At 43.7% G+C, this 26,298-nt stretch overlaps 1 protein-coding gene across 1 annotated transcript; it reads left to right on the plus strand.

The window, feature by feature from the left end:
- The first annotated feature begins 2,827 nt into the window (after nt 1–2,827).
- LOC119054493 (calcium-binding mitochondrial carrier protein SCaMC-1-like) lies at nt 2,828–26,130 on the plus strand. The gene is made up of 11 exons (XM_053655866.1): nt 2,828–3,215; nt 6,461–6,537; nt 7,258–7,384; nt 11,494–11,581; nt 13,377–13,488; nt 17,303–17,461; nt 18,668–18,820; nt 21,224–21,331; nt 22,252–22,419; nt 24,210–24,360; nt 25,825–26,130. The coding sequence occupies exons 1-11, from the start codon at nt 2,828–2,830 to the stop codon at nt 25,998–26,000; spliced, it is 1,707 nt and encodes a 568-aa protein (XP_053511841.1). The 3' UTR covers nt 26,001–26,130.
- Nucleotides 26,131–26,298: the final 168 nt, after the last annotated feature.

Genomic DNA, 26,298 nt, shown 5'->3' on the forward strand with positions numbered 1-26,298 from the left:
TGGCTTGATACACCCATGACATTGAGTTTCATGAACTTGATTACTCTTGAAAGATACTGAGAAGACAGATAAACAGTATTTGCAACACTTATGATAAAAGACTAATGCAATGTATTTCTTTGGTTGGTGAGCTTTCACGATATTGTGGGACATAGAGAAAAAGCGTAAAATAGAATGAAATAAAACGGAAGTAAGTGAAAATGGATTTTTTCACTGCATTTTTCTAAATCACGAGTGTATTTTATTTAGGATGAATCTATATACTTTGCATATCGAACAGACAAGTAAGTATATAATGAGTGTTGGGGAAAAATATTAATTGAGTAAATTATATTTACAGAAAAATGCCTGCAACCCTGTCCATAAAGGCATCATTCTGGTGTTCTAGCACCCTCTACTGGCCATTGGGCCAAATTACATTTAGCCTTTCCCCTGCTGCACAGTGGATGTTTTTATAAAAACTAAAAAAAATTCTTTTATTTGCTAAATCTGAAGAATCTGCTCATGAATAAAAATTATACTTAAAATTAGTACTTTATAATTCATGTGTTTGTGTAGAGGAGCTCTACCATCAGTCTGTGAGCTCCTCGTAGCTCTAGTAGTCAGTACACTGCTTAGCACACTATATGGACTCTGTAAGTGCTGTATAGATCATACGCTGTGGCAATTTGCATAATTCTGACAATATTCATTTATCATTAGTCTTTAAAGTTCTTTGTTTCATAAATATTACTACTGTATAGGTTTATATAAAATAGTAAAACAGTGATTTTCAACATAGTGATTTCATGTAAAATACTTGTTATTTTAACTTTAATCCACTTTAACAGTTTCAATGCTGGGTTTATAGTCACTTTGATTATCATTTAACCTGGGCATTTTTCTGGTCACCAGTTATTTTTGACTGCTTGTGCCTTATTAACTGAGGATGTTTATTGATCAGGCGGAAGACCAGAGGCAATGGTGGCTTCTGTCTTGAGTTTATTTGTTTCACGTAAACATAGCCCACAGGCTGATGTCATCTTACTGCTCCTTGCTGCCTAAGCTGTGAATATAAGTGGAGCAAACAGGTGCAGAGCCTTTTGAGGGAGCCATAGCACAGGGGACGCCGGTATTTCGGCATTTGGTATTTAGTTCTGACCAAAGGTGCTGATGGAATGAGAGATGAAGCCTTGGCCCAGTGAGAGGAAGAGAGAGAACCGGCCTAGGACCGCCCTTTGCGGCTCACCTTGGCTGTGAGCACAAAACTGAAAAAAGTTCCCATAAAAACATGTAACCATAGGACTTCCCTCAGCCAGTTTGGAGTTTGAATGAGAACTGTGCTGTCTCAGAAGCCCCAGCCAAACGTAACCTGAAACTGTCCCCCCCAAAAAAAAATACCCCCAACAACACGGGGGAGGGCGGTGGTGGTTCCAAGTGGCTAACAGGCAGAAGCAGGTCTGGAACCAGGGCTGTTGACAGCTCTTCTCATTCCCCTGACTCGGAGCGCGCAGGCTTGGGACCCGCGTTTCTGCGCGGTCGCTAGGTGGCAGGCAGGCGCCTCTCCCTCCCAGTCTCCCTAGTGGCTGATGTCTAGAGCCGCAGCTGGGCCTGCGGCTTCGGCTTTCCCGCTTCTCAGGGTCACCTCGCGCCTGGTGACTGTGCGGTGCCACGTGGCTGGCCAGGAATGCTGTTCCGACAGCCTTTTTGAAGCGCTTTTCCAGAAGCTGGACAACCACGGGGACGCATGGGCATCCCCCTGGGCCAGGGGGAGGACAGGCCGCAGGGACAGTGGGGGGCTCCCAAGAGCAAAATGGGAGTGGGGGCCTCAGGTAACAGATGTCCTTTCTGTCACTCCGCTATCGGAACACTTTCCACACATTTGTACCCCATCGGTGAGCTGCGTTGGTGTATCATGGAAGACTTGACCATCTTGCCTAAATGGGGGCCAAACCGTGGGAAAATGTCAAAAGCCCGCTTGCATTATTGCAACGTTAATGAAACGCCCCAGTGAGCCAACTGCCTGTGGCCTGTGCCCAGGTTCCGCTCTCGGGAACCTCACGGGTCTGCGGGTAGCTGCCCCCAAGCTCTCACCGAGCGTATCCCATGGCTGCGGAATTGCAACCCTGATCGCAGCCTGCTCCGGAATGTTCCCGCCCCAGGGCACTCCCATGGGTGCACTCGGTGCTCCTCCTTCCAGTTTCATCTAACGCCCTGGAAGCATCTACAGTGTATTGTAACCTTATACCCTTTGCTATAGTGGAGAGTTATGAAGCCTAACAGATGACACCAATACCCACTGTTGTGTTCTCGGGCGATCCTCACGTCCACAGCCGTACATTTAACCAGCTGACCCACCGGGGTAAAACAAACAAACAATTAAAAGTCCCTGTTGTACTTCAAGCTTCTCTAGCAGACTTTCAGGCCTGGTAGCAGATGGGAGGGTGTGTACGCACAGCTATGTTTGGGAAGGGGAAAGGGACGCCAGGTTTTGTAGAACTATTTTTCTTGTAAGGAGCCCGATTCCATTCACTTGGAGAAATAATATTTAATAAGTTTCCATATGATGACTCTGGACACAGGAGCGCCTGGTGGATGTGGCCTGGGTACCGAGCTGCCCTTCCCCACATGGCCCTCGGCTTCCGGGTCCACCACAGGCCGGAAGTCCGTCGCGTCCGGCGCCTCACATTCCAACTTCCGGTGGGCCAACTCTCACGTGGTGCTCGCTGTGTTCCCACGAGGCTACGCGCCCGAGGGTCCCGTGTGAGTGCCCGAGAACGCACAGGCGCCAGTACCTTCGCCCCGGAGGGGGGCTCCGGAAGCGCGGCCGCTGGGTCGGCCTGTTGCCATGGCCGCACCTACGGCTGAGACCGGCCTCCTGGCGTCGCCGTCGAGGAGGCGGCGGGTGGCATGGCGGCAAGGCCCAAGGTCCTCGCTACGTCCGGGAGGAGAGGCGGCCTTGAAGACCCCACCGCAGCCCCCCAGCCCCGGAGGGGCCGTACTGCGCTGGCTGCGGGGCTTCGTGTTGCCCACCGCGGCCTGCCAGGAAGACGAGGACTACTTCAACTATGAGATCCTCTTCCAGGACCTTGACCGTAACGGGGACGGGGTGGTGGACATCACTGAGCTGCGGGAAGGGCTGAAGAACTGGAGCTCCACGTTTGGCCTGCAGTCGGAGAAGGTGATTGACCGAGAGGAGGTGGCACCGGGAGTCCGGACAGATGTGGGGAGAGGGGGTAGCCAGACTTGCCCTCTCTGGAGCTGCTTTCAAAGGCCCGTGTAGGGGCTCTTTACGAGCCCCTCATGCCCAGTAATGCAGCCCCTTGAAACACAGTCCCAGCCTTAGAGTGACCAGAGCCTTTTTCTGTGCTTTTTGGGAGATGCTGAATGGGTTTCTGGGGACTCATTCAACGTTTACTGACCGTGGCCCAAATTTCAGGAGCTGCGTTTTGCCTTTGTGCACGTGGGCATAAAAGACCTCTTTAATCAGGACCTTCTCACCTCGAGACAGGCACAGACGGGGCCCCAGAGCTGCCGTCTCTTTAGGACACCGAAGGGTGGAGGGCGAGTCAGACCTTGAGCCATGGCTTTGCATGTCAGCTGACTGTTGAGTGCCCCGCCTGAATGAGGGATGTCTTCCTTCTCTAGACAGGTCTTTGACTCGATTATTTGCAAACTGTTTAGCCGGAAGTTTCAGGGTATCAGGAGAACATTATTCTATTTCCCCTGTATCAATGCCCCGTAACAGTCTTTAGACAGTGTACCAGTAAGATGTGTGAGTATGAAGTCCAAACATTCACATGGCTCAGGAAATTCCATGAGAGTTATGTTCCTGAGGAAGTAAATGAAAAAAATACACACACACACATAGACACACACAGTGGGTATATATATATATATATATATATATATATATATATATATACACACCCACTGTGAATATATATATATTCATGGATATATATATATTCATGAATATATATATTTTTTTCTTTTCATTTTGTGCTCCAAAACCTACTGCTCCAAGTTCATTTTTATCTCAGTTTCATCTACATGGCTTTATTTTTAGTCTCTGGTTTAACTTCCTTCTCTTAGCCCAGCCTCAGCCTCTCAGGTATCTCAGGCTTCTGTTAACCTGAGAAGGATGTCAGAGAAGAAACCTGAGAGGGAGGTGGGAATCAGAGAGGAACCACAGGGGCATAAGAACATTAGCATGAACACTGGTATAGGGTGTATACTGCACAGGAGGCAAACACAAGGCCTGCTGGCCAAATCTGGCCTTCCACCTTGTTTCTACCCGGTGGTAGCTTGGAACTCCTTGTCCCTAGTTAAGGAGTAGTCACATGTATACAGTTCTAAATTACATTCGGCTCTTTGAAGGCAACCACGAGGCTGATGTGGCCCCCGGTGAAAATGAGTTTAACGCCCCAGGTACTGTGTCTTCAGGAATGGTAGCCCATCCTGGAAGGTGATCGTCTCCTGGCTGTCACTGGGAAGGAAACCACGTATTTGTTCTGTCACAGCAGGCCAGCAGCTCCTGGGTTGTGCTGTGTGATAGGATTGGCAAGTCTCATGGTCATTATATGGCCCCTTTGTTGTAGAACAGGGTCTTCAGTGCAGTGTAAGGTATACACTCGCTAACCCTTGGGTTGTTCTAATGGCCGAGGCTCTGCCGCCTAGAGTGTGTGCTCGTGCTCTCTGATTCTGCTTCACTTTGACCTGAGAGGTGCTGTCCGTCACACGGATTGCTGGTGGGCTCACCCAGACTTGTGGCCTGGTGGTGGGTCTGACCGAACCCAACTCAGGATAGGCAGTCTGGCTGTGTGGTCATTCTGTAGTCAAGCACTCTCTACCATGGCCCTATAGAATGCCAGGAACTGTTAAAATTTTCTGCTGCAGATTTTTTTGGGTGGGGCTTACTATAAATTCCATGCAACATTTTTTCTACCACTGGCCCTGGAAGTACTTAATTGATGGTGGTAGACTGCCGAATCTTCACTGACTATTATTTCTCTCCCTCTGGAGTGCATGTATCTTAACAAGGCTGACAACATACTGCTACTTTGTGTTCATTTAGTCCAATTAACATGGTATCAAACTCATCAACCTCTTTTCCTTGCAAATCTGACTGCTCTCAGAGAAAGGTCCCACTGTATACCTGACAACCCAAATAGCCTCTTTGCAGTCCGAGGCACCTCTCTTTCCCTCATTCTCTCTATTGTGTCAGTGATCAAGTCACCTCCCACTTTCTGCAGACTCTTAGTGGCTTGTTGCTTTCCTGCTGCCTTCCCCCTAGTTCAGAGGTTCATTTCTCCACTGGGTTTTTTTTTTTGCAATAGTCTCTTTATTGACCTTTTAATTTTTTTTTGTTTTCTCTCCCCCATCAAAGTCCACCTCTGGAATAACCTCTCTAACACTGGTCATGGCATTCCTCTGCTCAAAATTTGTCAGCAGAGCGCTGTTACTTACAGCAGTATTTCCCAGCTTCGTGCAGTTTTCTATAATTAAGAACTGATTGTACTATTATTTACCTATTATTTTGAGTAAATACATTCATTTACATGTCAAGAAGTTATTTAAAAAGTAAGACATTGACCACTACTATAGTTAGAAAACTAGTACATTAAAAATAAGCATAAACTAGCCCCGGCTGGTGCGGCTCAGTGGATTGAGTGCCAACCTGAGAACCAAAGGGTCACTGGTTCAATTCCTAGTCAGAACACATGCCTGGGTTGTGGGCCAGGTCCCCAGTTGGGGGCGTGTGTGAGGCAACCGCACATCGATGCTTCTTTCTCTTTCTCCCTCCCTTCCCCTCTCTATAAAAATAAATAAAGCAAAAAAATATGTATCAGTATGTTAACATGCTGATGTTAAAAAAAGCATAAACTAAACAAAATAAAAATAAATCCGTGTTATTGATTTCTGACTAAATACTGTATTGTCTGAGAAAGCTGACCCTGAGCCTTATGCTTTGATTTTTTAAAAAAGTTGGTAAGTAGTAAGGCTTATTAACACAAAACTGAGACGTTCTCTGTGATATAATCAGAAGGATTGAAAGGTAATTGAAACAGGAATAATTTTCTCACACTGCGATTTACTGCTATTTAGTTCCATTTCCATGTAAGAAGCATATTTCACTCATTGGGAAATACTTGGTGGGAATTGATTTGAAATTCTTCTTGTGGTCTGTAACTCCTCTCATGCTCTCCCCACCTTCCTTATCTCCCACTTTTCTCCCTTGTGTTTTGCCCTTAGCAAATGGGAACTATGTAGGGTTGTTATGAAGATTAAATGTGTTAATATGTATATAAAATGCTTAGAAGTAAGTACTTAGTGAATAGTAGCTGTTGTTGTTATGACTTTCATTATTACTGTGTTTGCTGTAGTTTATGTACGTTCTGCCTGCTTGCAGATACTGTCACATGTTCTTGGAATAGCTTTTCCCATTTGTCTGCCCACTTAATGCCTTTTTTTCCTGCAGTCTCGGTGCGAGCACTCTTCCTCTGGGAAGGTGCTCCCGAATCCCCCACGCCTCCACTGTGCCTTGAAGACGTTCCCGTTAGGTCACCTAACACGCTCTCGTTGGTTCTGTGAGTGGTCTCTGCTCGCCTGTAACTTCCTTCAGGGCACGACTGTGTCTTCTTGTCTTTCTATTCTGAGTGTCTAGTCCAGGGCCCACCTCTCAGTATTTCTCAATTCAGCAAATACTGATTAAAGGCCTTTGTGTGCCATACTTTATGCTGGGTATTGATGGTACAAAGATGAACAAGACATGGCCTGTGCCCTTGACATAGGAGTCTACTGGTGATATGCAATTTAAAATTATGATTATTATTTTTTTACATACAAAAGCCTAAGACCCCAGTGAGACTTGAACATACACTCTTACTTTCATAAGGCCTGGTCTGAAACGATGAAGCAGTGGGTCATACTAGAATTTCACATACTTTATCTCATTTAACTAATAGAGTGTGAGGTCTCTGATGGCAAGAACTATGTGTCTTAGTGTCTTTATTCTTTCAAGGTACTTGGCATTCATTGATAACCTCAGGTAAGTACTTCTCAGCTCCACAATTATTTGGAATGACATGGTGGCTATTGACTCTAGTATTACACGGATTAAAATAAAGAAGATTGCTTAATGTACTTAGCCTTGTAGCTGTGATGGAAGAACCAGGCCAGGGGCTGCTGATGGAAATCAGCACTAGGGAAGGGCCCCCGTGTTCGCCGGGGCTTGGCTTGCAGTGCGTCTCTGCCATGGTTTCTTCTTTCTTGCAGGACATTTTTAAAGCTGGAGATACCAATGCTGATTCAGGATTGGACTTCGAAGAATTTATGCGATACCTTAAAGACCATGAGAAAAAAATGAGGCTGGCGTTTAATAGTCTGGACAAAAATAATGATGGTGTGTATGTGTGTGTGTTTTATTCACAATTAGCTTAACCTTTAGTCAGTACTAAGGGGTAGGTTTACCAGCCTTTAATTCCTGCTCTCAAAAGATTCAATTCTGTTGCTTTTTAGCAGAATTTTTTAATTTCTAAGAGTAACGTATAAACTATATTAGTATTATAATTTCTGTGTGGTTACTATCTTTTTAATGAAATAATTTTTGCCCTCTGGATGTATAATTTCTTGGCCTAGTGAGTAGATCTCTCCAGTCTTTTGCAGTGTATGAGCTGAAAGTGTCCCGTGGTTTTAAAAATGACATTTATTATTTTCTTACTGACTCTGAAAATCTTTCAGTTACAGGAAAGTTAGATAACACCAAAAAGCTCTGAAAGAAAGTAAAAGTTACTTGTAACCCTGCTGTCTAGCGATCAGGTTTAGCATTTTTATGTTTCCTTTTAGACTCTGTGTCTGTTTTTTTCTTGGTTTCTTTCTCTCTCTTTGAATGAAATTGCAGTCACACTGTATGTATAGTTTGCTGCCCTATTTTTTAATTTGTTATAAGCATTTCTACTTCATTTAATGTTTTTCACACACATTTTTAATGACTCTATAAAGTATTCCACTTGTGAGTAGACTTATCTAATCAGTCCTGTATTGTTCGATATTTAGGATGGCTCCAATTGTTTCCTCTTACACGCCGTGCTGCGGCCAGTGTCCCCGCTGAGGTGCGGGGAGAGGTGCACTCTGCTTCCCTTCGGTGCAGACCCTCAAATCCGAGAGACCGAATGTGGGCACAGAGTGCCACTTCTGCAGCCATCTCGGACTAACCTGCCCCTGTTAATCAGAACCCAGCTGTACCCTATTTAAGAAACACGTTAATATTTAGAGAATAAATATTTAGAGAATAATATTTAGAGAATAGAGAATACTCTTCCCGAGACAAGATGGAAATCCCAAAGTAGCATACCGATTAGCAATATAGATCTTTTCATTTCTGCCTCGATTGGCCCACCTGGGACCTCGTAGCTCACCTCCCAGAGGCCTGCAGAGTCACCATTCTGTAGAGCTGGCGTCCCAGGTCCCACTGGCTTCATTGGTTTTGAGCACCTGAGCTGCGACATAGGTGTGGAGCTGAGCTGTGGTCACTGGGGCTGCTGCCCACCTGGGCCCGAGAGCTCAGGTGCTAGCGGCCCTGCCGAGGTCATGCTTGGACAGAGCTGCCTGCTCTGGTCGTTGTCATTGCGGCCGCCTCCGTGACTGCCTCTGTGTGTGGCTCAGCCTGTTTACCTCCCCGAGGATGGTTTTGTGGGTGGGACAGAAAGTACCTCCTCTGTTATCGGTTGAATCGTGTCTCCCCAAACAAAGATGTGTTGAAGTCCTGCTTCCCTGCTTTAGATGTGACCTTATTTGGACATTTGGGGGAAAGTGGGTCACAGAGACAGATGTGCACGGAAGAGGATGATGTGAAATGGCCATCTGATGATGGAGTCGGGATTGGAGCGTTGCGCCTATAAGCCAAGGAACACCTGAAGCTTCCAGCAGCCAGGAGAGAGGCACAGGCCAGATCCTTCCCCAGCGTCTTCGGAGGAAACTGGGCACTGCTGGCACCTCGGTTCCAGCTTCCTGGCCTCCAGAACTGTGAGACCACGCGTTCCCGTATTTCTAAGCTACCTAGATGGTGGTCTTGTTACAGCAGCCCTAGGACCTGATGCACTCCTCTCTCTTGGGATGCTTGCCTAAGCAGAAGCCTCCTGATACCAGAACGTTTTGGGCCTCAAAGTGCAGCCTTTTCAGTTCATGTGAATGTGCAGCCACTTCCCCCCTGAGTGTGCAAGGGCTTCCAGCGTGGATAGGATACATCTGGAGTCGGACGTGCCTCCTTGACCCTGGAGCGACATGTCCCTCCATGTTCTAGGACCAGCTCTGGCTCACTGCCTCAGCCTTTTCTTTCCCCTCTAGTCTTGCTTGACATCATCGGTCCTCTTGGGACTCTTGCGTTGACGTGTGTTAAACATCAGAGCAGGCAGAACCTCATTTTTAACGCCCCTGCTGCTCCCCAGGAGGCTTTCCGGGCCTCATACTCAGTGGAGCTGAGAGGATGCACGTGGGCCGGTGCAGGATCAGACTCGCCAGCTGGAAGCATCAAGCCCGATGTGGACTGATCGGCTTGCTTCTCTCATCAGGAAGCACCTGAGCCCCTGCCCCTGTTCAGCCAAAATGTCCGTGGACTGCTATTATAAATATGTGAAGGAAGTAATTATTAAACATTATTTCACCATTACGAGTCTTTTTGTGGTTGGAGTTTCTGGATATTGAGGAAATAGCGGGAAAAGAACTAACACTTATTGGACTCTTCCTGCCTGCCATGTCTGGTCTAGCTCTTTATCTTCTGTATCGCACTATTCTCTCAGAGTAACTGTTTTACAGATAAGAACAGCAGGGCTAACTTTGCTTTCTGTTGGCTGCCCCGTGAGTCAGAGCTCCCAGGATTTATTCCCTTATGTAGCCCTGAACCACACTGACCTGGGCTTGGCCCTTGGACTTGCTTGGGCCATGAGGACATTAACAAGGCTTGTCAAGTACGTGCACATTCGGACTTGTCCTCTTGGAATGCTCCCTCTTGAACACTCTAAGCCACCAGAAGAGAGGACTAGCTACCCATCTGGAAAGGCCACATGCAGAGAGATGCCCATTCAGCCCCCAGCTGCTCTGCAGGCCCATCCAAAGTGACAGACGTGTAAGTGGAGCCATCTCGGACTTCAGGCAGACCTCCATGTAACTGAATGCACGTGAGTGATGCAAGGCAAGACCTGGAGAAGAAGCCACAAGTTGATCCAAGATTGCACACTCGTGATCAAAGACAAGTTAAAGATACACGGAATTTATGGAAGCTTTTCCACATCACATATTTTTCAACCAGGTGGCACCAAAGTGGATTGTTTTTAACATGAAAAAAGTTGTCCTCGTATTTTAGAAGACTGAGTATCCTCAACCATTTGACACCAGAGAGGAATCCAAGATATTTTGGACTTGGGGAGTGACATTAGGTACAAGTTTTAGACTTTGAGGAGGATATGGAATACTTAAAATTTCCTGGACAGCACCCAGCAGTGTGAGATTGAAATGCACAGTAGGCGTGTATCAAATGGGTTGTTTAATTTGAGTTATTTAACATAAGATGTGGTTGTGTTAAAAAGAGAGTGGTGTTGTGCTTCAGGTATGTTTCCTTCTAAGCTTTCCTAATAAAATGCGGAGTGGCCACATTAGCTTTGTACTTCACTCCAAGTAGGTACAATACTCACCATCTGTCTACAGTCTTTTTTGGGGGGGACCCTTGGGGCCAGATGTGTTTAGATACTTAAAATTTGGATTTTTGGAAAAGCAATACAGTGCCTACATGACATACTATTTAATGCTCCAAGTGGGGTGTGGGGTCCACTGTGTAACTACATACAGTTGACATCAAAGATCAGGGGTTTGGAGGTCACCGACCCCATGCAATCAAAAATCTAACTTTTGAATCTTCAAGAAGTCGACTAGAGTTATCCCTTTACATCCACTGATTTAACCAACTGTAGATTGAAAACAATATTTTTGATTCGTGCTTATGAAACTGCGGTTGGGAATGTGAAAATACTATTTTCAGCTACAGGTTGGTTGGTCCCGGGGACACAAAACCCACAGACACGAATTCCCTGTTGTGTTTATTGAAAAACGTCTGTGTGTAAGTGAACCCACACAGTTCAGCCACATATTGTTCAAAGGTAAACTCTACCCGAATATTCCTTCAGTGAAACAAGTGAATGATAAGGCTGAATTAGACAAATAATTGACTGAAACTAACTTCACATCAGTTAAAGGCATGTTTTGCCACCAAATAAATTTTGGTGCCAAATTTGCAAAACGTTATATATATATTTCATTTTGGAATGTAAAGCCCTTTTTAATTAAAGTATAGCTGGCAAAGTGTCTCTTAGTTCTAGAGCTTTTTTAGTCTCTGGGTTGTGAATAGTGGTGACAGGCCTGTAAAACACATGGACTCTTTCAGACTATTGTGTTCTAAGTATGTTTTGCCTTGTTATCCTCTCAGATACTTTAACTTGACCTTTTTTCACTTTTTTTAAGGAGTAATAGACATTTCAGAACTAATTGCTGCTTTGGAATCACTGGGTGTACATGTTTCTGAAGCTCAGGCAAAAAATATTCTACAAAGGTCAGCGTTATTTTTAATAGTTTTCACTTTTGTTTAATATTCCACGCCAGAAACTGATTTCTATAAATGTAGCACCCCCTCCCTCCCTCCCTCTTTCCCTTCCTCCCTCCCTATTTCCCTTCATTCCCAGATTCCAACATCGCTCAGCCACAGAATCTCCATGAAGCTCACAGCCCATAGTAAATGCTGTTAGTAACCACGTTCACCAGACTGACAGTCACGCACAGCTTGGCATTTGGCCATGTATACGGAAGACTGTATAAAGTTTCACAGTTGTTTGTAGCGAGAGGACAAGTTCTGCACCCGTTATTTCATGTTGGCTGGCACCGGACAGCGTACGGATCTTTTTGTTGGTAGAGTGGAATTTGTTTTGTAGAATTTTCACTGAGAAAAATGCAATTGAGAAAGCATTTCACTTAATCTCACCTTTTTACTCAGGCTGTAAAGAAAGAATGTCTAATGTATTTTTTAATTTGGAATGCTTAAAAGTTAAGTCGGTCCTCAATTTCACATGGTAAAAGTGAGTCTTTAAATTCATAAATAAAAGGTTATTTGATTTCTTTTCTTTTTAAATTGAATTTATTGATTAATAGAATTATATAGGTCTCAGGTATACAATGCTACAAAACATCATCTGTGTATTGTATTATGTGTTCATCACCCCAAGTCACATTTCCTTCCATCATCATTTATTCATTTATTCCCCTTTACTTCATTCTGCCGCCTCCTCCCCCTTCCCTCTGGCAGTCATCATACTCTCTCTGTGTCCATGAGTCTCCCTCCCTCCCTCCCTCCCTCCTCTCTCTTTCTCCCTTCCTCTCTTACTTCCTTCAATCCTTCATCCCTTCACCCTTCTCACCCAGCCCCTAACAATAAAAGATTATTTTAAAGTTGATTTTAAGAGCTATAAGTAAGGAGGAGGTCAGAGGAAAACTACTATCAGAAGAATCAAAAGATGCGAGGTTCATCTTCAGCTAATATTTATTTATTCATTCACTGAACAAACATTTACTCAGTGCCCGAGATATCAAGGTGACTTTAAATGCTTTTCTCTTTAAAAGATCACAGGCATGTGTGAGAGAAATACAAGTGAACAATTAAAAAGCAATGCAGCCCTGGCTGGTATGGCTCAGTGGACTGAGTGCTGGCCTGTGAACCAAAGGGTCACCATTTGGATTCCCAGTCAGGGCACATGCCTGGGTTGCAGCCCAGGTCCCCATAGGAAACATACCAGAGGCAACCACATATTGATGTTTCTCTCCCTCTCTTTCTCTCTTCCTTCCCCTCTCTGAAAAATAAATAAAATCTTAAAAAAAAATAAAAGCAATGCACAATAAATTCCATCAGAGGGGCAGTCTACAAAATAATCAGTATTCCTTAAAACTTTCAAAGTTCACAAAGACAAGGAGAGTATGAAAAGCTGTCACAGCTGAGAGGAACCTAAGGTGACATGACAGCTACATGGAAATCCTTAGAGAAGGGACATCACTTAAAAACTAAGGAACTCTGAATAAAGTATGCACTTCAGTTAATAATAATATATCAATATTGGTTCATTAATTGTGGCAAATGTACCATAATTATGTAAGATGTTACCATTAGGCAACACTGGGTACAACTCTATTATATTCTCAAATCTTCTAAAAAATAAACCATGTCTGTTAAACTATGAAAGTACAGCAATATGCATGAAGGCTTCTATAATTTGCAAGAGGCATTTAATTCATTTTTATAACGGAGCCAACTTCATTATAAATGTTGTAAGTACTATGTTTGTTTGTTTGTTTGATTTCAGCATTGATAGTGATGGGACAATGACCATCGACTGGGATGAGTGGAAGTACTACTTTTTACTCCACCCCGCAGCAAGCATCGATGAAATCGCTGGTTTCTGGAAGCGGTCCACTGTAAGATTACTTCCTATTTCACTCCATTGTTACTTGCTTTAAGTGTTATAGCTGTTAGTACAATCACATAATCCTTATAATACTTCCAGCCTCAGTGGCTAAAGTAGTCTCTCCTAATAGTGTTTTACTAATTTAGCAAGGAGTTTAGTGTTGTCTATACAAACACAGCTACCTCGATGGCTTTGTTCACTAAAACCTAGAATTTAAGATAGATACCCATTCGCTGAAAGGGCCCTACTTAGTGTTGAGAATAAATTATTCTGATCCATTTCACTGTCCTAGAAAAGTAGCAAAATAATGTACTTTATTCACAGATATGATGTACTCAGTTTGGGCTTTGGTCATAAGAAATGTGAAGTCAGATTAAGGCTCAAAATTTTAGAATCAGAATGGATCAAATATGTTACCTCTCTGCTCTTTTTATATAACCACTTGCCTCAAAGTTACAAGGAACGAGTGAGATTTTGTGATTCGAGACTTTTTTTTCTGGCAGCGGGTTAAGTTGGTCATTTGTTTGTGACATTTGCCTATTTGAATCTCCTTTTGACTTCTCACCTCCTCTTTATGACAGTGCCGGGGGTGGGGCGTCCGGAGCACAGGCATGGGGTCAGACTGTCCAGGTTTGAACCTCATGTCTGCCACCCACTAGTTATAGGACCCCTCTGTGCCTCAGTTTCCTCAGTTATACACTGGGGATAATAATGGGAAGAGTTCTGCCCTGGCTGGTGTGGCTCTGTGGGTTGAGTGCCGGCCTGTGAATCAAGGGGTCACTGGTTCTATTCCCAGTCAGGGCATGTGCCTGAGTTGTGGGCCAGGTCCCCAGTTGGGGGTATGGGAGAGGCAACCACACATCAATGTTTCTCTCCTTCTCTTTCTCCCTCCCTTCCCTTCTGTCTAAAAATAAATAAATAAAATCTTAAAATAATGGTAAGAGTTCTGAGAATTAAATTAGTGTATTCAGAAAAGGGCTGAAAAGGTAGTATATGTGTTCAGTAACTGTTACTTACATGACAGGCACTTATTCTAATGTTTTACCTGTGTTCTTGAATATGTATATATTCTTAGGAATCATACAGTGTCATTTCATGGGTGTGCTTTTAATTTACACAGATAGTATCATGCTAAAGGCCACATCTGATTTCTTAACATTGTTCACAATACATTAAGATTTTAAGATTTGTTACACATTTATTTAGTTTATTGCTTCTAACTTCTACATAGTATGTATTTAACACATTTTCCTTTATCCATTACAATAGTAATTGAAATCTAGGTTTTCTCCAACTCCCCAGAAAGAAAGAAAGAAAGAAAGAAAGAAAGAAAGAAAGAAAGAAAAGTTCTTTTTTTTTCTTGTGTATCTTAAAGAACGTCACCCAGATTTCTGAGTCAAAAGGAGCATGCATTTATAAATTTTACCAGGGCATCCAGTCTTAATTTACTAAAATACCATGCAGCTGTGTTATTTCCCAGAATGGCTTGCCATGCCAGCTCACTCAGCAACGCAGGAAGCTTCCTGTTCCTCTGTGCATTACTGTAGTCAGTCGGTACTGTCCAGTTTTCTGACGGTACTTGCCATACTTGGGCATGGTATCTTGCTGGGTATACTTGCCATACCCTTGGGCATGGTATCTTGTTGGGTTAATGTGCATTTCATTGATTCCTCGTGCACTTTATACAATACTCTTCATAGAAATCTTATATGTTCACATGTGCTCTTCTATGCATTGTCTGTTTATGTCTTCGTTTTCCAGATTTATGGGGTGTAATTGATACACAACGTTGTAAATGAAGGTGTACACATGGTGTTTGATACACTCGTGTGTCGTGAGATGATTGCCACAGTAGGGTAGTGAACACCCGCCTTACTTCACATAATTTCCGTTTCTACTTTGTGCTAAGAACGGTGGAAGTTTACTCCCCTGGCCACTTTCAAGTCTGTAACAAACACTGTGTTGTGAATTCTAGTCGCCCCACCGAACACGAGATCTCTAGAAGTGAGTCATCTCATGACTGACGTTTGTCCCCTTCGACCGACATCCCTCCATTTCCTCCAACCCCAGCCCCTGGCAACAGCCATTCCGCTCCCTGTTTCTATGAATTCGGCTTCTTTAGGTCCCACACACGACTAATGCGGTGCACTGTTTGTCTTTCTACATCTGACTTATTCTACTGCTCATAATGCCCTTAAGGTCCATCCAGAAAAAAGGAAGTGGCAGGAATTCCCTTTCTTGTGGCTGAATAATAAACCATTGTATAGGTGTATGTTCATGTACATGTAGGTGTGTGCACATTTCCGTGTGCACATCCCCCCATGTGTATGTCTGTGGGTGCATGTGTATATGTGGGGGTGCAGACACAGCACATGCACACGTGTACACATATACAGCTGTGCAGGCATAGACATGCATGTGTGGGGTGTGTGTGTGTGTACACTCAGTCCACACGTGCACACATGCATACATCCATGTGGGCATGTGTGTATATGTGGGGTGTGTATATGTGTGTAATATATCTCACATCTTCTTTTCCCCATATCCTTTACAAAACTTGTTATTTCTTGTGGGTTTTATTTGTGTGTGTGTGTTTTTTTTTGGTAATAGCCATTCTAACAAGTATGATGTAATAACTCATTGTGGCTTTGATTTGCTTTTCCCTGATGATCAGTGACGTGGAACATCTTTTCATATATATGTCAGACATTGTGTGTCTTCTCTGGAAAAATGTTTATTTAGTTCTTTTAGCCACTTTTTCCTTGGAGTGTTTTTGTTGTTGTTGTTGTGTTGAGTTGTGTGAGGTTTTTATATATTTTGGATATTAACCCTTTATCTGTTATGTGATTTGTAGATGTTTTCTCCTATATCATAGGTTGCCCTTTCATATTGCCGATTATTTCTTTTTGTGCAGAAGTTTTTAATTTGATGTAGTCCCACTTATAAAATTTTTGCTTTTGTTAATTATGCTTTTGGTTTCAAATCCAAAAAAATCATTGCCAAGGCCAATGTCAAGGAGTTTTATTGCTGTATTTTATTCTAGGAGTTTCACAGTTTAAGATATTATCTATTAAGATAATGAAGTTTAAGAGTCTTTAATCCATTTTAAGTTAATTCTCGTAAGTGGTGTGATCCAGGGGTCTGGTCTCATTCTGTGCATGTGATCCAGTTTTCCCAGCACACTGTGTTGACGAGACTGTCCTTTCCCATTGAGTATTCTTGCCCCTGTTGTCAAATATTAGTTGGTTGTATATGTGAAGATTTGTTTCTGGATTCTCGATTCTGTTCCATTAATTTATGTGTCTATTTTATGCCATTGCCATACTGTTTTGATTACCATAGCTTTGCAGTATAGTTTGAAATCAGTGTGGTGCCTCCAGTTTTGTTCTTCTGTCTGAGGATTGCTTTGGCTATTCTGGGTCCTGTGTCTCCATGTGCACTTTAGGATTTCTTTTCTGTTTCTGTGAAAATGCCATTGGAATTTTGATGGGGATTGCATTGAGTCTGTAGATGGCTTTGGGTAGTAGGGACATTTTAACAATATTAATTCTTCCAGTCCATGAACACAGCATATGTTACTATTTATTTGTGTCTTCTTCAATTTCTTTCATTAGTGGGAACTGATTTTGCATTAAACCTATATTGGAATGCATTCTTAAACATCATGCGGTCTAGCACAAGTGCGAAGGACATAGTCAATCTCCATTAACAGGAGATGAGATATGAAAAAAAAATCTTGTGGTTTTGGTCTTTGTAAAAAATTATCCTCTTAATTTATGAAGCACTTTTCTCTGTTGCCTACTTCCATTTTTACACTGTGTCAGATCATTGACATAGGGGAGAGCATAGCTATTCCAGATGACTTCACTGAGCAGGAGAAGCGTTCTGGAGACTGGTGGCGGCGTTTGGTGGCAGGAGGAATAGCTGGTGCGGTTTCCCGGACGTGCACGGCGCCTTTCGACCGCCTGAAACTCATGATGCAGGTAGTTGGCTCACACGTTCACTGGCCCTTACGCTTTCAAGTAGCTTGAAAAAGCCTTGATAATATTCAAAGGCAATGTTTTGGCACATTTCATAGTAGTCATTACAGTTGTACATTTTTCTGAAAAAGTAAATTATTTTACAATATTTTCAATATTAAAAAATTTCCTAATTTTCTTAAAGATGTTTCTATGCTATTTGAATTAATTTTTATTTGAAATAACAGAACCACTCTATTAGAAGTTTTTTAGAAATGTTAACTAAATCTATTAAAGAAGGATAGGACACCATTAATCTAATTTATTAGTTACTTCTAGTCTCTGACACCTGCATAGTAGAATGGTTCTACTCTATTATTTAAGTATTAAGAATATTTCTTAAATTGGAATAATTTCTAAATAATTCAATAATTTCTAAAAATTGGAAAATAAGTTACTTAGAATGTATTATTAATATTTCATTAGAGGTAGTATTGTCTCATTACCTTTTATTTTACTGGGTAATGGATTATTAATAGTAGTTATAAAATAGTGAATGGTTTAATCTGTTAAAAATTAAATTTAACATTTGCTGAATACTTTTTATGCAAAGATACAAAAGTGAGTACTACACTATGTAGTGAATTTAAGTTTGTAGTTAAATTTACATACTTTGGTGTTTTATTGTCTTTTGGGTTTTTTCTGACATTGTGACATTCGGTAATGGGTTATAAATAGTTTTCTTTATTGATGTCTGATATTATTATTCTAAGATCTTACTTTTGTCTAAGAAAAGCTTAATTTGGACTGACTCGGACTGAGAGGTGGGAGCTGTCAAAGGGGGCCATCTTCCACCTCTTGGCGATCTGTTCCCAGTATTTTTCTTTGTCTTCGTCCATTTTCCTGGCCAGATTCTGCAGCCTCTTTATGCCCAGCCTCTTCATTAGTCATATTACGATGCTGTTTCTTCAAAGTGATTGCCAGTATTTGTGTTGGGGGACATGTGGGGGAAACATGGGGGACACATGGGGGACACAAGGAGTCTGGGGGACTTCGGTCCTGGGTTCACGCCTGCTTTGTTCTGGGGCTTTCTGACAGCGCACTGATGGCCATTGTCATCATCAGAGTGACTGGGATACTTGCAGGTTCTCTGGCTCTCGGGGCCCCAGGCGAGAAGGCACAGCCGTATCAGTTAGTCCAGGAATATCTTTCTTCTCTTTTTTTTTCTAGGTTCATAGTTCAGGGTCAAGAAAAATGAGATTCATTGGTGGGTTTGAGCAGATGGTAAAAGAAGGAGGAATTCTTTCTCTTTGGCGAGGAAACGGTGCAAATGTTTTTAAAATTGCACCTGAGACGGCTGTCAAGATTGGGGCTTATGAACAGGTAAAATGCTATTGTCTGTGGAATTTATAACAAAGATCAGATTTTAAATTCAATGTTGAAAATGTTCAGACTGTCACGAGGGAGAAAACTAGAGCGTTCACAAGCGATACATGTCAATTTAAATATAAGCGACATTGTTGTTTCTCATTGGATTACCTTTCATTCTCATATTGCTTTTGTTTATAAAGGATGTTCCGTGGATTACAGTATATTTTCATAACTGATGAGCATTAGTAGTTTTTTGAATTTCAGTGTCATAGTGCAAAAGGCCCTCATAAAACATTCCAATATAGGTTTCCTTTTGAGCAGTTTGTTTTATTTAACATTTGTTCATCTGATTTAGGATTTTAGTTTTTCTTAAATAATTCACTCTGAGGTGAGCTTTGCACATATTTTCACATAGTATAAGTTATTAGCATCACGTCAGAGTCCACGAGCCCTCTGCACATCTCAGGTTTTCGTCCTCTGCACTGGCCTGGCTCTGACAGCTTTGGAGAAGGCCCCGGGGCTGAGATGCAGACAGGTGCAGCCTCAGCTGCGTTCTGTCTGTGTGAGTGCCCGGGGCTGTGCAGGTGCTGTGCGGGGCACTGGGGGTGCTTGCCGTGGCCGGCTCCCTGCCTGCTGAGGTTGGGGGGCTTGCTTTGGAGATCAGTGACTCAGGGTTGAGCAGGCTGTGCTTATGGATCTTCAGCAGTACCCTTTTCCCCCCAAAACTCTTTATACTTCCTGTCTTTTTGCCTTCAGTCAGTATCGTGTGAAGTAACCACATCCAAAGATCTCTCTTCTGATATTTGGTTTTCTAGCTCCTGCGCTCAGTCATTCCCTTTCTGTCTCGTTTTCGTAGGAGGCTAGATTGATGTCCACTGGAGCTATAGGCTGAAATCAGATGACGACAGCCTTAATCTGAATTTTGCAGATAGGCATGCTCTGTAGGACAGCCTTCTTTCCTTCTGTGCGGTACAGAAGCAGGTAGCTTCTCCAGCCTAGAAGCCCACATTCCTCGACAGTCAAACCCTATTCCCTTCCACCTCTGCTGCAGACTGGCTTTGGAGAAGGCCCTGCGGCCGAAAGGCAGCGAGATGCCTCGCTCAGTCTCATCCATCTTGCTAACAGCAGAAGGAGTGGGCAACACTGACCGCATTCTGCGATTTACAGTCCGTTTTCCTAGGACTTCAGTCTCAGAAAGCATGTGGTCTGCCCTCCCAGCGACCCCCGGGGGCAGTGTCGTCAAGCATGCCCACCAAGCCTCAGATGGATCCCGCCTCCTTACACTGCCAGGTCTGTCCTGCTAACAGAAGAGCCAGGGCCACGAGTTTTAGGTTTTAGTTATGACAGCACCCCACATCTGGTAACTGGTTTCTGTCCATGTTAGGGTTCATTCTAAGCTGTTGTAACAAAGGGTTGCCAAAATACAGAAGCTGAAATACGACAGAGGCAGGGACCAACCAGGGCAAACAGCGTCTTAAAATCTGGCTTCAGAGGTCATGCCCACCTTCCCTTTCCCAGGTGGAAGAAAGAGGACTCCAAGCGTCTTTAAGGAGATGTTTCAGAATTTGCATAACCCACTTCCCCTCACATCTCATTAGCCAAAATGAGTCACGTAGCCACCCAGCCTCGCTGCAGTGGAGGAGAGGGAAATGCAGTTGATAGCTGAGTCAGCTCCATTACTAAAAAGGAGAAGATGGTCACAGGCATGGGGAGCAGACAGCAGTGCCTGCCACACTTGCTGATGGGAAGCCACTGGTTTGGGGACCCGAGAGGTAGTTCTTAGGGAGGGGCTGAGTTGTACCACTCAGCCACCACTGGGAGAGGCAAGTAGGGCGGGGCACAATGATCTGCTTTGTGGGTTCCAGATGAGTTTCCAGTTTCAATGTTGTGAGACTGGACTGCCTTTAGTTTCCGTGAAGCCGGACCTTTACATGGATATTTCTGTTTTCCTTATTTCCGCACGTGCTTTTGCAGTGACCTCCCCGTGTCTTGAGCTGATCAGGGTAAACTGCTGTTCCTTGTAACAAAAAGAGCCTTTTACATTACCGTTACTATTCCTGACTATCCAAGTAGCCGAAAAATATTAAGTGCCTTTCTTGCGGAAGATGTGGGGTTGAAAAGAGGTAAAGAATGCCACTGCGCCACTTTGTGTCCTGTGTGTGGCTGTTACGAAAGAGAGCTGCACTCACAGTGTGCTTATGTGGTTTAATGTTGCCAACTTACTCTGCAGAACAGAGGGAAAAGGTGCATCTTATTGCATAGAAATTAAAACCACGTATTCTGCCAGATACTAATATCAGGTGTCTGGAATAATTTTTAAAATAGTTTTATAGTACTAATTAGTGTTCTAAACTTAGAAACAATGTATATTCCATTTCAGTAACATTGTACATCCCACCACTTTTGTTTATGCAGTATAAGAAGTGGCTTAGCTTTGACGGTGCTAAAATAGGAGTTATTGAGAGATTTATATCTGGTTCATTGGCTGGCGTAACTGCTCAGACCTGTATTTACCCCATAGAGGTATGTATTTTTATTTTAACTAAAGTAATGCCTTTAATTAGAATGATAACTTTTAAGAAACAGATCCCCCATCAAGGCAGACCTTCGGAGGTGGTGAGCGGGGAGAGAGGGCACCGTGCTGGAAGGCGCTGTGCTTCCAGAATGGGCTTTTCTGAGTCACAGGGCCGGCAGCGCAGGTCGGAGACCAGAGCAATGCCCCCTGACTGCTCCAAGGTGGCTCCGCCAGGACTACCCCGTCAAGGTGGGGCTGATACTTGAAAAAACACCTGGGTTGTTTTGGGGAGTTATTTCTCCAATGTACTATGTAGGGCCTCTTAACTTAAATTAATGGAGTTAGGAGGGCAAGCAGTGAGGTATAGCAGAAGAATTACACAGAGCTCAGGCATATTGACCAGGGGCAGCTCACTGCAGTCCCCGAGGCCCTCATGGCCCCTTATGTCACTCCTTCCTGAGCAACGAATGGGCCCAAGTCCTGTTAACTCACAGGGCCCAGGCCGCACTGCTCTGCTAGGTCCCAGAGTATGCAGTCGGGCACACAGAAGGTTTGTGTTCACGTTGGTTCTTCACTCACCACGGCCACCCCCTCGTTGTAACCTTGGATTGTGGCCATCGTTGCTTTACTTAGAAGCAGCAATGTCGTCTCAGGTGAATTTGTTTCAGAACCTGCTGCCCCACAGCCCATTGAAGGAGCGTGAGTGGGTGTGTCAGGCAGAGCCACGGTGATGCGTTCCGGTCTCCCGTTTAATTTTTTTAAAAAAGGTCTCTATCAGTTCATTACTGAGTCAATTAATAAATCAAACTTATGTTCAAGACTGCTTTCTTTTTTGATTTCTCTGATAAGTGGCAAACATTGTGATACCATATGATTTGCCAGGTTGTAAGCTGATCGATGTATTTTTATTCTGTCCTCTCACATTTAGGTTATAAAGACCAGACTGGCTTTAGGCAAAACTGGGCAGTATTCAGGAATTATTGACTGTGGCAAGACGCTTCTGAAACAAGAAGGTGTTAGAACCTTCTTCAGAGGTTACATCGCTAACGTGTTGGGCATTATACCTTATGCAGGCATAGATCTTACTGTTTATGAGGTGAGTTTATTCTTCTGGTGTGACAATATGTGTTAGACTTGAAAATTTGCTACCACAATAGTTTTTATTCTAAAAAACTGGTTATAAATGACTTTTCATGAAATAGCTTCTGACCAAGAAGTGAATTGACTGGTTTTATTTGGCTTTTCATTTATATGTTAGTTGTCTGGTATTCTAATAATAATATGTTTTGTTTGGTGGTGTGTGTATGTGTAAGTTTTGGGTAATAATAATTATAGGCCAAAATGTTGATAAGATAGTGGTTCTGAACTCTGGATCTTAACAGAATTACCTGTACGTGGATCGATAAAAAAATGAGATTCTTGGGCTACATCTCAAGAGATTCTGAATTACTTACTCTGGGGAGATGCCTGGGATTCAGGTCTGGTAACTCCTTAGGAGGGTCTGGTGGACAGCTAAGATGGGGAAAGCAGGTGTTACCGCACCATCGCGAAAACGAGAACTGATGGGAGGAGTGGTGGGGGGCTTGCGGGGACAGGCAGGGTGGGGACGGGGCAGCTACCCCGGCAGTGTGGTGCTGAACAGGCAGGACCCCAGGTTACTCCCCTTTCGGCCGGCCGTTTTGTTTTTACGACCATGCATCCCTTTCAGGGAGGCCACCTTAACCACGTGCCATTTGGTCATTAGAGCCAGGTGACAGCGTGCACCGTACCAGCACAACTCCATTCGTTCTCCGTGCAGGAGGGACAGCTCTCTGGGCAGAGGCTTGGTGGCATTTTTGGCAAATGGTACCAGGGTGAGGACAGATAGCCAGTTTCATTTAGCACTTGAGAGATATGCTTACTTTTATTGGTAGGAGTTTAAAGTATCGAATATTATAATATATTTCTTTTCCTTTTTGTTTTCTTGCTTCTGTGACCTTATTAAAATAATTTCATTGCTCCTGTTTAATGTTAGCCTCCCACTGTTCTTTTATTTCTACACTTCAATGTCTTTTGCTTTTATGCCGGAGTGATATCACACATTTCTCTCTTCGTGTTGCATGGCTGTACTAAATGTACACAGAGCCAAAGACATTTTGAAATTTAATTTTTCAAAAGCATCAAATTATACATTTTATAGTAAATTGGTCCAGTGTGTAGTCTAATAAGTAAACAGTTCTAGAAGCACTTAGTGATATTTTAAACCTACTATTGTGAAAATTCCTTCTATCTACTTTCATTCAAGGAAAAGCAAATTCGGAAAGGTAAATCTTTCTTAAGAGTTGACACCATATGGTTTTTTTAACCTAGAAAAGATTAGCAGTCTCCTCTGCACTGTTCTCTAAGTCCCCCTGAGGCTGTCCAGGGTTTTGCCTGGGTCTTTCAATGCCATTACAAACCAAACCACCAAGCAAAACAAAGCAAACGAGACCCAGAATAAACAGAGCCCACACAGACACAGTGCATTTATTTGAAAACATCTGCACACACTGTCCTGATGGCGCGGCAGGGACAGCCTTCCCTGTACAAGGGGCAGGAAGGGCCATTTATGAAGAGTTTGGAAAGAACGGTTATTAAAGTCAAGCACCCAGGCTTGACTCCCACTCACCGGCTCTGTGACCTGATAACTTAGTCTCTCGGAACGAGTTTCCTCACCTATAACATTTGTAAAGTGGAGACAACACTACTGACTGGTCAGGTTTCTGGGGGACAAAACGCGGTCGCATCAGAGAAAACAATATAATTCTTAAATGAAGAAGCTAGTCACTAAGTTGTGTGAGTGATGAATTCTTCCTACTCAGACTTGCGCAGTAGTTAAAGGATGTTTACTGCTTTCTTCTCTTCCAGCTGTTGAAAAACTACTGGCTGGAACACTACGCAGCCAACTCTGTGGACCCCGGGTTGATGGTCCTGCTGGGCTGCAGCACACTGTCTCACACCAGCGGTCAGATAGCCAGCTTCCCCCTGAACCTCGTCAGAACACGCATGCAGGCGCAAGGTGAGCGCTGCTTTCCAATGAAGCACAGAGTTTAGAGGGTCGATAAGCCCTCACTGGTGTAGCTCAGTGGATTGAGCACGGGCCTGTGAACCAAAGGATGGCGGTTCGATTCCTAGTCAGGGCACGTGCCTGGGTTGCAGGCCAGTTCCCAGCAGGGGACCCACAAAATTAAAGGTTAATAAAAGAAATAATTAATAAAACCATTATTAATTTAATGACTCAATAAAAGCTAAGTTAAAAGTTAAAGTAGAAGTTAAATGATTTCAAAATGAGGAAAACTGTAGGACGGCTAAATTAAAAGCTCACCTTCTGATTTTTGAAGCACGATCTTGAATCTGTCGCGTTCCCGGAGAACCTTTGGCAGGGCTCTTCGCAGTTCCGTGTGGGGCTCTCCACCTTCCTCCTGTCGCTGCTGGGCCTCTCCCAGCGTTTGCGGTGAGGAAGTGCCAGGCAGAGCGATAGGGAAGGTCTGCTTGGCTCGGCCCGAGGCGGCAGTGACAGGGAAGGAGCCGGCACTTGCCTCGTCTTCCGCCTCAGGAACTGAGACGTGTGGACTCGAATGCCGTGCGTGGTTTCACTTTCCTGTCCTCTTGGCAAGGAGACAAGAAACGGGAGGGAGGGCATCTGCTTCCTTCCTCTCACATGAAATGTCAGGAGATTAGATTCGAAGAAAATACCCTTTTCACTTTTCAAGAAGAAAAAACACCCATCACATAATCCTACGATTATCTTCCCGAGTAACTCATGTCCTAAATGATACTCATTTACATTCTCTCCCCCACTTCCTTTTGGGAAGATTTTCAGGTTTAATTTACTTTGCAGTCCAGGTGGGGAATCTCTGTCCATCCCATTCCTTATCTATCCCCCTTTCAAAATAAATGTCACGCCCAAATCCCAGTGCTCCTTTGAGGCCCCAATTAAAGACTCTCAAGTGCTGTTCAGTCGAACTTCCTGCAACGATGGGGAGATTTTCTATCTGTGCTGTTCAGTGCGGTAGCCACAGGGCCCATGTGGCTGTCGGGCACCTGAAGTGTTGCTCCTGCCACTCAGAAATTGAGCTTTTAGTTTTACTTAATTTTAATTAATTCGGATTTAAATAACCATACATGTCCAGTGACCGTGGTAGTGGCCCACACAGGACAGTTCTACAGGCAGGGAGAGGAGTGCCCTGCAGATTCTCAGTAGTCACTGGACTGGCTTTAATATGTGAAGGTACACTATTGGCTTGGCTGCTGTAGCTCAGCGGATCGAGTGCCGGCCTGCGAACCAATGGGTCGCTGATTCGATTCCCAGTCAGGGCACGTGCCCGGGTTGTGGGTCAGGTCCCCAGTGGGGACCACATGAGAGGCAACCGCACACTGAAGTTTCTCTACCTCTTTTTCCCCTTCCTCCCCTTCTCTAAAAGTAAATAAGTAAAATCTTAAAGATAAAATATTGAATTACGATGATTTTTTAAATTTACAGCACTGGAGGGTAAAGGAACGACCTCTATGATTCACCTCATTCAGGACATATATAACACAGAAGGAAAAAGCGGGTTTTTCAGGGGGCTCACCCCCAACGTCATAAAAGTGCTGCCTGCGGTCATCATCGCCTGTGTGGCTTATGAAAAAGTGAAAGGATATTTTGGACTGAGTTAGAGGTGAAACGCGAAATTGTCGTCATCACCGTGGTCACTGAACTGTGAGGTAACACCTGGGTTGTAAAGAGAAACCGGTCTCTTCCTGAAAGGAAAAAGTATCAAATAATTGTTGAAGCACTCTCTTTATTTTACCTATTATAAAACCTATGTAAAGTTCCTTAATAATTTAAAATCCTCAGTACCCACTGAATTCTCCTTACAGTTCCCACCACTGTCCCTTGAACGCTGACTCGAAACAACTTTCTCTCGGGTGTAAATGGGCTGTGGTAACGTTACGAGACATTTGGTCAGTGGGA

Source organism: Artibeus jamaicensis, unplaced genomic scaffold (assembly GCF_021234435.1).
Source record: "Artibeus jamaicensis isolate MK-2021 breed Jamaican fruit bat unplaced genomic scaffold, CSHL_Jam_final scaffold_1689, whole genome shotgun sequence".
Taxonomy (NCBI): Eukaryota; Metazoa; Chordata; class Mammalia; order Chiroptera; family Phyllostomidae; genus Artibeus; species Artibeus jamaicensis.

Excerpts from the sequence above, each read along its gene's own strand:
- LOC119054493 (XM_053655866.1), top strand. The coding sequence starts at position 2,828 with ATGGCCGCACCTACGGCTGAGACCGGCCTCCTGGCGTCGCCGTCGAGG. Across the intron at positions 13,489-17,302 it reads GTTTCTGGAAGCGGTCCACT|ATCATTGACATAGGGGAGAG; the intron begins GTAAGATTACTT and ends ACACTGTGTCAG. Across the intron at positions 17,462-18,667 it reads GCCTGAAACTCATGATGCAG|GTTCATAGTTCAGGGTCAAG; the intron begins GTAGTTGGCTCA and ends TTTTTTTTCTAG.